General features: G+C 38.7%; 1 protein-coding gene across 1 annotated transcript in view; it reads right to left on the bottom strand.

The window, feature by feature from the left end:
- The window catches only part of mctp2a (multiple C2 domains, transmembrane 2a), a 71842-nt gene that overhangs the window by 47354 nt on the left and 10055 nt on the right, over window positions 1–14433 (bottom strand). Inside the window, exons 5-14 of the mRNA XM_022679733.2 lie at window positions 10276–10418; window positions 10102–10178; window positions 9341–9452; window positions 8820–8855; window positions 5244–5402; window positions 4414–4547; window positions 1901–2078; window positions 1622–1715; window positions 1430–1532; window positions 50–152 (exon numbers count right to left, since the gene is read on the bottom strand). Of these exons, the coding sequence (XP_022535454.2) occupies window positions 50–152; window positions 1430–1532; window positions 1622–1715; window positions 1901–2078; window positions 4414–4547; window positions 5244–5402; window positions 8820–8855; window positions 9341–9452; window positions 10102–10178; window positions 10276–10418 (1139 nt within the window). The remainder of the gene's footprint in view (window positions 1–49; window positions 153–1429; window positions 1533–1621; window positions 1716–1900; window positions 2079–4413; window positions 4548–5243; window positions 5403–8819; window positions 8856–9340; window positions 9453–10101; window positions 10179–10275; window positions 10419–14433) is intronic.

Here is a 14433-nt window from a genome sequence, read left to right as displayed (position 1 = left end):
CAGCGCATTAAAACATGAAAAAACAAGAAACAGCTATTTCTGCACTTACTGTCAGCAAAGGAATAGCAACTTTTCCCAGGAAGTTTCCTGATTTGTCCCCATCTTCGCCAAAAACGCTCAGCTCCAAGACCTCATGGATGTCCCTAATTGGACTGTAGAAAAGCCAGAGATTTCCTTTTTTTTTTTTAGTGCAGTAAATTGTAGAAAGTTAGACATTAAACTGTTGATTTTAATAAAAGCTTACTAAAGAGATTAAGTGCTGGCTGATGGATACAGTACATACATTATATACAGTGGGACTAATTCATGAAACATGAGCACATGTGCACATACATTGTTGGTAAAACTGTTTTTGACACCTGCCCATGACTATATCTAAGATGTGCAGCACATCACCTGTAATCTGACATGACTGTACTTGAGTATAATTAAAGAACTAATAATAACATTTAAATAATTAAATTACACTTTACAATCAAGCACAAATCTGTTTTTCTGATATAGCCTGTTGTCTGTGTAGGACAGCTTTACCTATAGGTTCTGCACAGAAATTGGTTGCTATTTTTGTTACACATGTGGTCGAATAGTAACTTAATTTAGGAGAAAGGAGAAAAATGTACTCTGGAAAAATGTACATATTTATGAACCACTGAACAGGGGCTACAGAGTGACGCACAACTTGTTGCTTATTGTTGAAGAACGTGCACACATGTAAAACCTGCAAACCAGTGGGATTCATTAACATTTAACACTTGTTCTACTAATACATCTGTTGTTTACACAGTGTTCATTAATTTTCTGGAAGGTTCCTTTACTCATAATTTGCTGCTATTTTTTACAAATGTTTAATTTTCATAAGTGAGGCCATTTGTTTTAAGCTTGATTGTGATTACTACATTGAAAAAAAAAATCTTAGCAAGATCTAATTTCAAGACAATACATATTATTAAATTTTCTTCTACTAAGCATTGTAAGTGTAATATTATTTTGCTTATTTTAGGATAAGAATCTTAATCAGTCTTTCTTAGAATTTTCACCTTATTTTAAGTCATTTGAACTCAAAAAAGCACCAAAAGTTACCGGTCAAGTTATTCTGATTCTTGTGTCCAAATTTTGCTTGATATAAGTCTTACTGCACTCACATTTTTAGACTTTAAAGTTTAATTTAATTTACTAAGCAAAATGTGCATTCCCCATTAGTGTTTTTTTCACGTAATATAATAAACATATGCATCTCAAATTACATATGTTTTGTCTAGTTTTTGCAAATGTTGTTAGCATTGTACACAGTATATTTTCAAATGTTAAATCAACAATGCGACTGCTAAACTGACACTGTAAGATTTAATGTGTAGCATTTACCAGGTTTGCAGGTCTTGAAGTTTATATATTTAATATATTTAGGATAAGAGCTTAATGTGCCACTCACAATGTAAGCATTGTTCTCCATTCTGGATTGAGGGTCTTGTACATGGTTTGAGTTTGCAGCTTGCTGTTTCCAAGCTCCAGCATACAAAATGGGTCACTTTTACCTAAAACAGTGAAAACCAACCAGATTGCATGTATAATGTGAATGTGAGAATTCTGCAGCGGTAATTACTCTATTAAAATAAATCATTACCATTCAGATCTGTGGAGGAAAGGTCTGTGGCCCTCACAACCTTGACCTGGAGGTACCCAACATCCTGTAGGTTCAGCAGTGTGTTCGTCAGACTCTGCACACAAAACAAGCCGTGCCATTCAGCCTTATTAACCATTAATCATTCATTTGGTCTAGTTTGTTTTCAATCAAAATCAATTTACAAACAGGATATTGATTTAGACAGTAACTGTTGGTTGGTGGTTGCCCGTGCAGAAAGAAGGAAAGGACTAAAGGAAAAAAAAGAGAACAGAGACTGACGTATTGCTGCAGCGTCTCCTCACTGATGTCTGATAAAGCAGATCGCAGGTCAGAGATGGACGCTCCGGGGCAGGGGGTTCGAGTGACCAAGAACACCAGCCGGCCCTTTCCTGCACCCATTGTGTGTGTGTATGAGTGCTTCTTGTTGAGGTGTAGTTCTGAAAGGTCATATTCTTGCCTGCAAACAATAGCAATTAGTTACAATTTAAAGACAAAATTTGCATCCTGTACAGTTGTGGTCAAAAGTTTACATACACTTGTAAAAAAACATAATGTTATGGCTGTCTTGAGTTTTCAATAAGTTCTACAACTCTTATTTTTCTGTGATAGAGTGATCGGAACACATACATGTTTGTCACAAAAAACAGTCATAAAATTTGGTTCTTTCATAAATTTATTATGGGTCTGCTGAAAATGTCACCAAATCTGCTGGGTCAAAAATATACATACAGCAACATTAGTATTTGGTTACATGTCCCTTGGCCATTTTCACGGCAACTAGGCGCTTTTGGTAGCCATCCACAAGCTCCTGGCAAGCTTCAGGTCGAATGTTTGACCACTCTTCTTGACAGAATTGGTGCAGTTCAGCTAAATGTGATGGTTTTCTTGCATGAACCCGTTTCTTTAGCACTGTCCACATGTTCTCAATGGGGTTTAAGTCAGGACTTTGGGAAGGCCATTCTAAAACCTTAATTCTAGCCTGGTTTAGCCATTCCTTTACCACTTTTGATGTGTGTTTTGGGTCATTGTCTTGTTGGAACACCCAACTGCGCCCAAGACCCAACCTTCGGGCTGATGGTTTTAAGTTTTCCTGCAGAATTTGGAGGTAATCCTCCTTCTTCATTATCCCATTTACTTTCTGCAAAGAACCAGTTCCACTGGCAGCAAAACATCCCCAGAGCATAATACTACCACCACCATGCTTGACAGTAGGCATGGTGTTCCTGGGATTAAAGGCCTCACCTTTTCTCCTCCAAACATATTGCTGGGTGTTGTGGCCAAACAGCTCAATTTTTGTTTCGTCTGACCAGAGAACTTTCCTCCAGAAGGTTTTATCTTTGTCCATGTGATCAGCAGCAAACTTCAGCCGAGTCTTAAGGTGCCTTTTCTGGAGCAAGGGCTTCTTTCTTGCACGGCAGCCTCTCAGTCCATGGCGATGTAAAACACGCTTGACTGTGGAGACTGACACCTGTGTTCCATCAGCTTCCAAATCCTTGCAGACCTGCTTCTTGGTGATTCTTGGTTGACTCTTGACCATCCTGACCAATCTCCTCTCGGCAGCATGTGATAGCTTGCGTTTTCTTCCTGATCGTGGCAGTGACACAACTGTTCCATGCACTTTATACTTGCGTATAATTGTCTGCACAGTTGCTCTTGGGACCTGTAGCTGCTTTGAAATGGCTCCAAGTGACTTCCCTGACTTGTTCAAGTCAATAATTCGCTTTTTCAGATCCACACTGAGTTCCTTTGACTTTCCCATTGTAGCTTTTGTAGCTGAGTCTAATCACTGGGTCAAATGAGCCCTATTTAAATGGGCTCATGAGAAGTCAACAGCTGTAGTCAATCAGAATCACTTACAAGAAGTGAAGAGGCCATGACATGAAGTTAATTTGATTGACACAACTCGCTACATCACCAAAATTGACAAATTTTGTTGCTGTATGTATATTTTTGACCCAGCAGATTTGGTGACATTTTCAGCAGACCCATAATAAATTTATGAAAGAACCAAATTTTATGACTGTTTTTTGTGACAAACATGTATGTGTTCCGATCACTCTATCACAGAAAAATAAGAGTTGTAGAACTTATTGAAAACTCAAGACAGCCATAACATTATGTTTTTTTACAAGTGTATGTAAACTTTTGACCACAACTGTATGTCAGCAAAAGAGTCAGTTTGGATCTTTGTGCACTATGTAATTCTTCATGATACTGGAAAAAGTTCTGCAACATACCTTGTGATATTCACAAATGCATGAATTTTCACTGATTTCTCCAAAAGTCAATGATCCAAGATGGTATGAAATTAATATTGCCCTCTCTGTATCCAAGACTGCAGTATGATTAATTACATTGGGCATAAATTATCTGCCCATGGTAGATATGTCATGGAAAGCGAGAACAGTGCAGATTTTTAGCAAGATTTTAAATTTCTTGCATGATATGAATGCACCTGCATTGCCAAGATAGCAATGAACATTTGACGGTTGGCTGTTGTATAGGTTTATTTCAGTCAGTGGAGCATCTGTGTTTTCCATTGCCAAGAGACAAAATATGCAATATGCCAGAAAACAGTAAACAACGTTTAAACAATGCATACATAAGGTGTGAAAATAGACTGTTTGTGGGGTATACGATAGCAATGAGCACTGTACAAGGTGTAAGATAGGACCCTATGGCTTAGAATCTTTTGGCTCATTAGGCCTACATTGATACTACTTTGGGAGAAGTGAATTGTAAATCTAAAGTGTGTGTGTGTGTGTGTGTGTGAGACTGAAGTATTTACATACATTCCCCAGCGTTCTTCACGTTTTCGGCCCCTCTTGCAGAAAATCTCCACCATCAACTTATCTGATTGGCCATCATCAAAACGGTTGAAGTCGAACCTCTCCCTCCACTGCGGGTTGGCCTTAATGCACAGATTCTGAGACAGAGGCGAGAGAGAGAGAGAGAGAGAGAGAGAGAGAAGAGAGAGTCACCACAGTAAGTAGGCTTAAAGCAGTGCCACTGCAGAGACAGTTAACATGACAGGTGAATTATGTTTCATTCAGCCAGGCTAAGGCTGAGTATGGCAGGGGGAGGAGGGGAAATTGGGCATTTTGGAGAACACACTCTCGTCTCCTCCCAGGGATTACAAATCCTGACACCATCCAATTAGAATGAGCTTTGTTAAACAAACAAGCAAGCCCAAACAGAGCCGAAGCTGTTAAAAAAAAAGAAAAAAAAAAAACAAGAAAGAAAATACAATGACATGAGAACACAAGACTAGCGCTGGGTGGAATCGTCAGGGGGGGAGGCCAACACACTGAAGCAGAAGCAGATGAGCAAGGCATGCTGGGTACGCAAATGAGCCTGGTGAAAAGCAGCGGCAGAAGCATCAGGAGACTCACAGTGCCAGCCACAGCCAAACTAATGAGCCACTCTCAGCTAAGCCTGAGAGAGAGGAACCACTGAGAGAGCGAGAAAGAGAGAAAGCGAAAGAGAGAAAGGTGGAGGAGTGAGGAGGCATAGAAAAGGTACAGAGAAATCATGGCCACAGAGTGGGCATATGGAGAAAAAGAGCATGGAAGGTACAGAGAGAAAGAAAGAGAGAGAGAGAGTGATAACTCTGATAACTCACCTTGCTGCGATATCTCTGCTCACCCAGGCTGAAAAGGACGTACATGTCGCCCTCCCCACCGTCAGGCATGTCCTGCCCCTCTACCAGCACCACCGTGTACACTTCGCTCCAAAGCTGGCACTTCTGTGTGGCAGCTCCTCGTGCCTGCTGTGGCTGACCCTGGAAACAAACCCGTTCAGAATGTGACTAATTATATTAATACTCATTAAAAAATGGCTCAAATTTAACTATGAAAATATAACTTACAGTACAGAATGCATTACAATATATGTTTAATTTGCACTGATGTTCCAGGGGTCCCGTGAATTTTGTGCCATTATGTCCCATGGAAGCTAAAGAACACTCCCCTGACCTGTGAGATGTGTGTTGGGTCTTCTGCACCGAATGTGGGTGTGATTTCTGCCAGTGCTGTGAGTTGCTTGTCTGCACGCACGAACAGTTCTAGCCAGAAGACACTGTGCTGTCCACTGTTGGTGATAATATCTTCAATAGCCTAAAATAACCTAAAATATCCCCAGTACACGTTTGAGACTATGGATTGTCCCATCCATCTGGCACCCACTATCGGGCCTTGCTCCAATTTCAGTACTTCATTTCCCTTTGCTATGAGCACACTGGCCAGTGCTCAGTCTTTCTCATATCTTGTCCCAAGGTGTCACCTGAGCTTCATGATCAATTTGCATGCTGCTATCTCAAGACTTTTGACATGTCAGTGTATCATTTTTGCATGACCGTGAAGAAATCACAAATTGATGATGATAAAAAGTCATTATTTGTAGTGATGCAAGCCACAACTACATGGCACTCTTTCACAGCTCAGATAATATAAAGCATTAATAAAGCATTAACCAATTTGTATTATTAAGAAACATCTTTTATGTTCTATGGACTAAAGTATTGGGACACCTACTCATCTACTCGTTCACTGTTTCTTCTAAAATCATGGGTCTTTTTGTTGGAGTAAATGTGTCTACTGTCCAGGGGAGGATTTCTACTACATTTTGGAGCTTTGTTGTGAGGATTTGATCTTAGTGAGGTCAGGATGTTGGATGATCACCATTTTACTTCATCCCCAATTCCCAAAACTCCTACCATCATTCCACAAAACACAGTTCCACTGCTCTACCGCTCAGTGCTGGGGGCTTTACATCCCTCTAGCCCTTCCCTGGCATAAGGCCTGGTGCCAATAGATGCATGTTTATCTGCTCCAGTGCTATTCTATTGGCCTATAGAGTTTGGCTACTCAATAGGCACTAATCAAGCTGAATATGTATGTGTGCATCTGCACATCTGTGTCAGCAACAGTAAATACAAATTAAATAAACTGAATGCAATGTCTTACTGGTATCTTTATTTTCATGCAACCTTTTTATTGTAAACGTTTTTTTATAGAAACAGTGAAGTAGCAGGTGTCGCAATACTTTTGTCCATATTGCATAGTATCCATAAACATATTTACATGCTTACATTTAGTATTTTAGTGTGTTCTTCGACATTGTAAGTAAATAATTTTACATAAATGTTTAAAGTGTAAAAAAAAAAGTAACACAGTGAGATCCTGCAGGTTTACAGTACGTTCATGCCAGTTTCCTCTCTTTCAGTGGTAACACAAAGCTGCTAATAGCTCTGCTTGTGGACAATCTTAAAAATATGGCCAATGTGCTTCATAATATGTTGTTAAAATGGAATGGAAGCATCCATTGTACTTCAGTAAACTGTTCAAAAGTGGCAGCTGAGATGCCCATATCAGTAAGCATGCATATGATAGCATCAGTCCATTACAGGCAGATGGATGGCAGTTCGGTGAAGGGATGACCCCTAGGTTGATGGCCCTGCACTTTAAAAACAGCAGCACCTGCGAGCTGCCAGCCAGGTTTGCCAGTAATCAAAGAGTAGAGCTGTTAACGGGCCATGACTGGTGTGGGAGAGGGTCTGAGCCTGTGCCCCATTAACAGCAATCCCCCCACAACTGAACACTGCACGCTGCACACGCCCCTGCATTACCATGTAATGCGATGGCCATGTCTCCATAAACAAGGCTCTTTAAAAAGAGAGAGAGTGCGAGATAAGGGGGGCTGCGGAGGGGTTTTTGGGATAGAGATACGATGTTCATTCGAGCCAAGTCATCCCAAGTGTTTATTTTGGACAAATGTGCGATCTGCGCGGCCAATAAAACAATTCCACTTAACAGTAAGTGGCCCCTAAAGAGAGGCTATTCCTGGTGCTAAAAGGGTCAGGGGATTGCTTCCATATGGTGGGACAGCATGGGGACGGTGGGCAAGGCGCTCAAAGCTCGGCCCATTTGGCTTCCGCTGCTGAGCTGTCCGTCCACAGCTGTGATATTACATCTTAACATCTGGGTTATAGCTCACCATGCCTGGGAATGGGCCGCAGCTCAGATCCTCAGCATCCTATGCTGGCAGAGTGCCTCGAAGTGCGGACACACACATACACGCACACACAGACACACATACACTCATACAAGCTCAAGCCCCCCTGTCAGAGTGAAACAGCACCACACATTGCACGCCAGTACAGTTGCCAGCCTCCATCTCGGAGGCAGTGTCAGTGTGGCTGTGATGGCGCGAGTGTGAGAGAGAAAGGAGAAGACGGGGAGATGAGAGGACAGTCTTCCGCCTCTCCCGGATAGGTGTCAAATAGAGCTGAGGCTCAGCTGTGCCGGCAGAGAGATGCGATTCAAGCCTGGTGCTGAATAAACCACCAGTGTGAAAGCCACAGAAAAAAAAACAGTCACCTTCAGAATGAAAGACCAGTTGAACTTCCGCAAAGTTCAAGACGAGGTGTCCAAATCCATATTTTGAGCTCAGGTTCAATCGGAAAACCCTCGAAAAGTTTTTTTTTTTTTTTTATCTGCGTCTGTCTGTGCACATTTTTGCCATTTCATTCACACTAGACTGAATATCTTCAGAGAAATGTAACAGACACAAGTGCATATATAGCCCGGGCATAAAGCCATACCACCAGAAGTGAAATAATGAGTGGGAGCCTCCATCCAGGAAACATCTGAAGTGCCTCTTAGCTCTGCCTCTATAAATGAAAGCTATTGCCTATTGCTCTGACATCAAGCACTTTTTTGTGTCGAAATGTGGCTGTAGTCCTTCTAACCTTAATCAAAATGCAAATAAGACAATCTGACATGTTCAGACCACTGCAACATGCCACCCAGTCCAGCTGCTGCAGTTGCTCACTGTGTAAAAATACTCATCATTCTAAAAGCAGACATATGGAGATTTATAATGCGCGAGCTGAGGTGGTCAAAAGACAAGTCACTCAACAATGTGTGCTGTTTGCATTAAAACTTTCTGAAAATAAAGTTCTACTGGGATGTAGTACAATGATTTACTGCCCTCCAGTGGCAAATTATTGAGTGACTGAGTTTATAAGTTTATAAAAGCATTTCTTAGAAGACTTATTTTTTTCTTTGTAAATGTACATTCCGGTCACTGTTACTTTATAAACAAAAGACAAAGAAAAAAACAGAAATACAAGTCATAGGTTATTATACATTATATATCCATTATATCCATTAAGAAGCCATCAGTAAGAATGATTTACCTTATTAAAGCTTCCTTTCCTCTTCAATGGCCACTTCTGTAGTAAAGAAATATAAGACATATTAGTTACATACAGTACAGTCAGTTTATCACACTAGATTCTTATAGCTGACATGTATCTGCCAGCAGGTCAAATTGTGGTGACTAGACAACTGGATTAGAATGTCAGGGTGCCTAAAACATCAGACAGGTCTTGATGGGTGTTTCTTCTTAGTATCTCAGTATGCATTATGTGGTCAGTTTCTATCAAAAATGCTCCATGAAAGTACAGCCAGTGAACCAACAACAGAGTTATTGGTGTCCTAATCTCATTGGCTGTGTCTATGAAGGTCCCACTTAGAAACTTTCAGGATCTGAAGGACATACTGGTGCAGATACCACAGGACTCCTTCAGAGATCTTGTGAAGTCCGTGCTTTGAGAGCTGTTTTGACAGCTCAAGAGGGAAGTACGTGATATTGGACAGATAGTTTTGATGATATGGATGATCAGGGTATATTGTGTGTTGTATTTTCAAAACTCACAGTTCGTTTAGCGGGCTCCTCAGAGACAGCCACGCAGGCGTCTAAGACAATCACCCCCATGTCGTTCTCTGGACTGTTAGTATCTTCTAAAGGCAATATTATCTCACATGTTCTGTAACAGAGGAATGTGGATCATTTTTAGTTTGGCTTAGTTAGAAATCTTGTTAGAAGGTTTTCACTTTTTGACATAATCTTACATTGTTTCAAAAATTAGAGATGAATGGAATTTAACTTAGAATTATATATTTTTTTACACTGGTTTGCACTAAATAGGTGTTTTCCTTCTTCTAGAACAACTGATATTTCACATTTTGTGTCCAATAGCAACAACATTCAGCTGTATAATAATCAGGTAAGAAAATGCAGAAAATATTTGTCAACCAAAAAGATTCAAATTGAATGCAGAATAAGTGAATATAAATATATAACAAACAATCAACAACAAACAAGACTGAATTTTGCTGGTGATGTCTACTGGAATTTTGTCATTGCTATTTTCTATTTTTTTTATTTATTTATTTTTTTCAATTTAGGCTCTGTTCGTTATTCGGTTTTCGGAAAAATGTTTCATTTTGTTAAGTTTCAGTGCAAATTATAAATTTTAGTGCATTCATGACAATAATAATAAATAACTAAATAGGTGAAATTTTAAAAAGGACTAAAAAGGTTCTTAACTTGTATTGGTTGTAAAATAATTTATATATATATTTTTTTTTTAATTTTTAAGGTGACAACTTAAAAAGAAGAAAAAAGCCTCATACTTTTCCAGCTCCAGTTTACTTAAACTGATCGTGTTGGAACCCATGAAGTCATGTGACCTCAGGTCGCGGTCATACACCTGTGCCACAAAAAAAAATCAGAAATCAGAAACGTCTTTAAGAATAGAACATGCACAAATACAGGAAGAAATTCTTTAGGATCTATCTGACACTGACCTGAACTGAAATGCTCTGCTCCAGGTCTCTGATGGGGAAAGAGAAGGACTCATTCCAGGTGGGGTTCAAGTTTCTGTGCACGACTTTGCTTTTGTACACGGTCTTGCCGTCTACTTTGAATTTGACGAAGGGGTCACTGGTACCTGTTGAGGAAGAAGTGGAGAAAGAGCAGCTGTCAGTGTGTGTTTTCAGTGTAAAACTCGAGTGTAAAGCAGCTGCTGGGGTATAAAACATGCAAGCTTTGTGAAAAACAGATTAGCTTTAATAGAAAGAACAGCCATGTGGCCCACCCAACCTGCAAACCACACACAGACACCCACACACACACACACTCTCTTACATACTCTCTCTCTCTATCTCACACACACATACAGACATACAGACATGCAGACTAGATACAGCAGCAGGGCTATTGTTGGGCCTGGGGGGAGGTGGACATCACATCTTATTCAGAAACAGAAGGATGTGAGCTGGTTAATTGTGAAAAAAAGGGAAGGAGAAGAAAGGAAAGAAAGAGAGATCTCTGGCCAGCGTGAATCCCTTAGCACATTAAACCCCCCGAAACCAGGAGCAACTGGTGTTAATCTCCAAAAAGCCTGTTAAGACTCCATCCTGCTACGGCCGGGCGAAGAAGAGGAGAGGGACAGTGTGTCTTTGTCTATGCTATGGCACGCTAGATTGTGGTAAGAAAAAGAAGAGGAGGGGGAGAGGGAGGAGAAAAAAAGAAACAAAAAACAAAATATGAGCAGAAAGAAAAGGACCCATGGCTTCATTTGTATGGACGGATAAAGGGAGTGCTTGAGAAAAGCTGCGGGGAGCCTGGAATCACATGACAAAAGGCCCTGTGGGGACGGGCTGTCAGGCCTGTCACAGCGTTCCTCTCCAAATGAACAGCTCCAGGAGGCAGCTCCGCCCTGCCAGCCGCTGACAAGCCAGCCTCAGGCAGCCTGACAGGAGGAGAGGGGCTGGAGCAGCCAGGGAAGAAGAGCTGTAGTGTGACTGAAAGCGGTGACGGCGGAAATTAACACAGGCGGGGTGTGTGTGTTTGGGTAGGGAGGGGACAGAGAAGAATAGGAAGGTGTGTGTGTGTGTGGGGGGGGTGGGCTTGTCGGACCACTTTTTAGAGGACATAGCGGTGGTGTGTGTGGTGTCAGGCGGGCACTGGGCTGGGCGTTAATTGTTAGGCAAATAGAGGAAAGACGGGAAGTGATTGGGAGGGGGTTTGGTCCCTCACTGTCAGAGAAAGTGAAGACTCAACTAGTGAAGAGACAGAGAGAGATCAGGGTGTAAACGGCAGCTACGCCACACACCACGTCCACCTGCAGTTTTAATGAGAGCTGTCAGGTGCAAGCTGCACGCAAAGTCCACACGCAATGATTTTAATACTGTTTTTTTTTTTTTTTTTTTTTTTGCTTTGAAGTTGGGAACAAGTGGAAATACACTGCCTGTTCTATCTGAAAGTGGTCAAAATTGAGCAAATGAGCAAATTAAAGAAGAAGAAAAAATATTTTGAGCAAAATAGCAGGTGTAATAATGTAAGTTTATAACTACAAACAAACAATTTATATTTCCTCAAATGGTTATTTAATTTTTGGTACTTTTATATTAACATTTACTTTGCTATTCTGTTTTCTAATTTTCATATTAAAGTGTTTAGTTATTTGTATTTAATTGTATTTGTTTTTTAGTATTAATTTTCTTTTGTATTATTAAGATTTAAAAGTGTTGATATTAAATCATATACTTAAAATCAACATAGGTAATGTTAAATATATAAGTAGTTAAATACAGATATAGACCTTTTTTATTATCACAATTTCGGTAGATGTCAGAATGCTGATGTGCAGTGAACTATATCTATACTAACTGTATAAATGGAACTCATTTTTGTTAACATAAGCTTTTCATTATATAGTACATATATAGTGGTGTAAATCAATTATTTATATATAATTCATTTATATTTATTTTATCCAGTGGCATATATATTTATTTATTTATTATTTTTACACAATTATTTACACACCAAGTTTGACCCCAACTCCCGCCTTAATCTGCCAATGTTTTCAATAAAGTTAAAACAAGCTTCCTCTATCCATTTTGTCATGCATTTTGTATTTCGGCACCCCATGTTGGTTTTATCTCCCCTCAAAGAAGTGTTTTAATTGACACTACTAATATAAATATGATTGCATTTTACATTTCTTGCATTAATTATTATTTTTTATTTAAATATCCACTATATAAACTATATAAGAACAAGTGTGAAAAAAATTAATGAATTGACACAACAATTTAGTTAATATAACCAATTTAGTGAGGAATATTCTGGTTAGCACTAGCAGACCAAAGTCATCAGGAGTAAGGGAGGACTTTACATGAAGGCCTTCAGAGAACAATGTTAGAGCTGCGTAGCACACCAGCACCTGAAGCGGAGGCATGGTGAAGCCAAGTTCACTACAAGTTCAGAGTAAGTTAGTGCTGGTTCTGTTTTTCTCTCTCAGCCAGTGTTCCTACAGGCTGCTAGATTATTTAAACACTCTCAATCTCACGTTTAGCAAACATGTTAGCATTAGCATTTTCCCTTCCACCTTAAATAAGACCGCTCAACAGCAGCTCCAAACCTAGACGTAGTTTTAGCTAAGCTAGGTTTCAACAAGTTCTACTCTTTCTCTCACTCAGTGTTACTAAGCTGGCTATAGTGTTTAAAGAACACAAAAAAAAACCAATAAAAAACAAATCGTTTTAGTAGCTAAATGTGTATCTCACTCACGTTTAGCAAGTTTTCCGTTCCACCTTAAATGTGGCAGCAGTTAGCTTAGCTAAGGTTACATTCAGAGAAACAGTTAATAAAAAAAAAAACAGTCCAAACATTTTTAAATAGTGAATTTAAAACCTTTTTTAAAGCTCTTTTCTGACTCTAACACTATGAGGGATTGTTTGAGAATCGCAAGTGGATATTTAGTTACATTACTAACACTCGTGGTGTGGTGTTAAATAATGATAATAATAAAATGTACATTTATGTAACGTTCAATCTTGCGTTAATTCTTCATGTAAACAACAATACTTACAGTTATAGTAAGTTGTGTGTTCCTTATATAATTACAACATTAGTTATCTTGCTAAAATATTTAATGTCTGGTTAAATATATTAAATAAATTACATTAATAAATCTATTTATTTTTTATACGATTAATAATCTATTTAATTGAAGCTATAATTAACAGATTGATTATTTATACAATTGCCTTAATCACATTCAAAATTCAAAGCAGAGGACCTCACACACACAATGTTGTTCATGTAAAATATCATATTTTATTAAATATACTGCATTTGTGCATTTATTATTATTTTTTTTATACTTTTTTTACATTTGAATTTTAGACATTTTGATGTATGGGGATTAGCATTGTTTCATTCAGCATTGTTTTATTATTAATTACTTATCTTTTTTAAATTTTTAACATTTGCATTTTAGAAATATTTATGTATTGGAATTAAAATCAGCATTGGTAGATACTGCTTCTAACAGATCTTATGAATTATGATTAATATGCTACATAATGTTGCATAGAACACAAACCCTATATCTCCATTTTTGTATTTATTTATTATTTCATTTTTACTTTCTAAAAATAGCTATAGTTCTTGACTTTATTTCTAAATTTCATGCGGACTGGACTGACAGTAATACTCAAAAACGGTTTGAAATGAAATATTTTTACATAACTACAGTTTTGTAGTTGACCGCAATGATTTGCAAATCTCTGCACTGGAGATAATTAAATCTCCAACTTATTTAATTATTTATTTATTTTAATATATTTTTTTCAATTATTTAAGGACACCAGCTTTTTAGTGTTTTAAAACAAAAATGTTGTCCTACTAGTGTGAATTTGACAAATTTTGGAAATAGTCAGTCCTATTTAATATGTATACATGGATATTATGTGTATGTGAAGTGCTATATAGGCCTGTTAATAAGAAGACTACTGTGTTTTAAATGCAGTGCTGATGCAGTGAAAGCTTAGAGTGCTGTTTGGTGTTACTACCAGCAGATGGTGATGTATGTACTGTATGTGGTCACATGTGTAGGACTGGCCAGTGCATCCTGTGGGGCCTGAAAAACAGGGAAAAATCCTCCTCTGATA

This window comes from Astyanax mexicanus, chromosome 9 (genome assembly GCF_023375975.1).
Source record: "Astyanax mexicanus isolate ESR-SI-001 chromosome 9, AstMex3_surface, whole genome shotgun sequence".
NCBI lineage: Eukaryota > Metazoa > Chordata > Actinopteri > Characiformes > Acestrorhamphidae > Astyanax > Astyanax mexicanus.
This window is presented reverse-complemented; position numbering and strand designations above follow the sequence as displayed.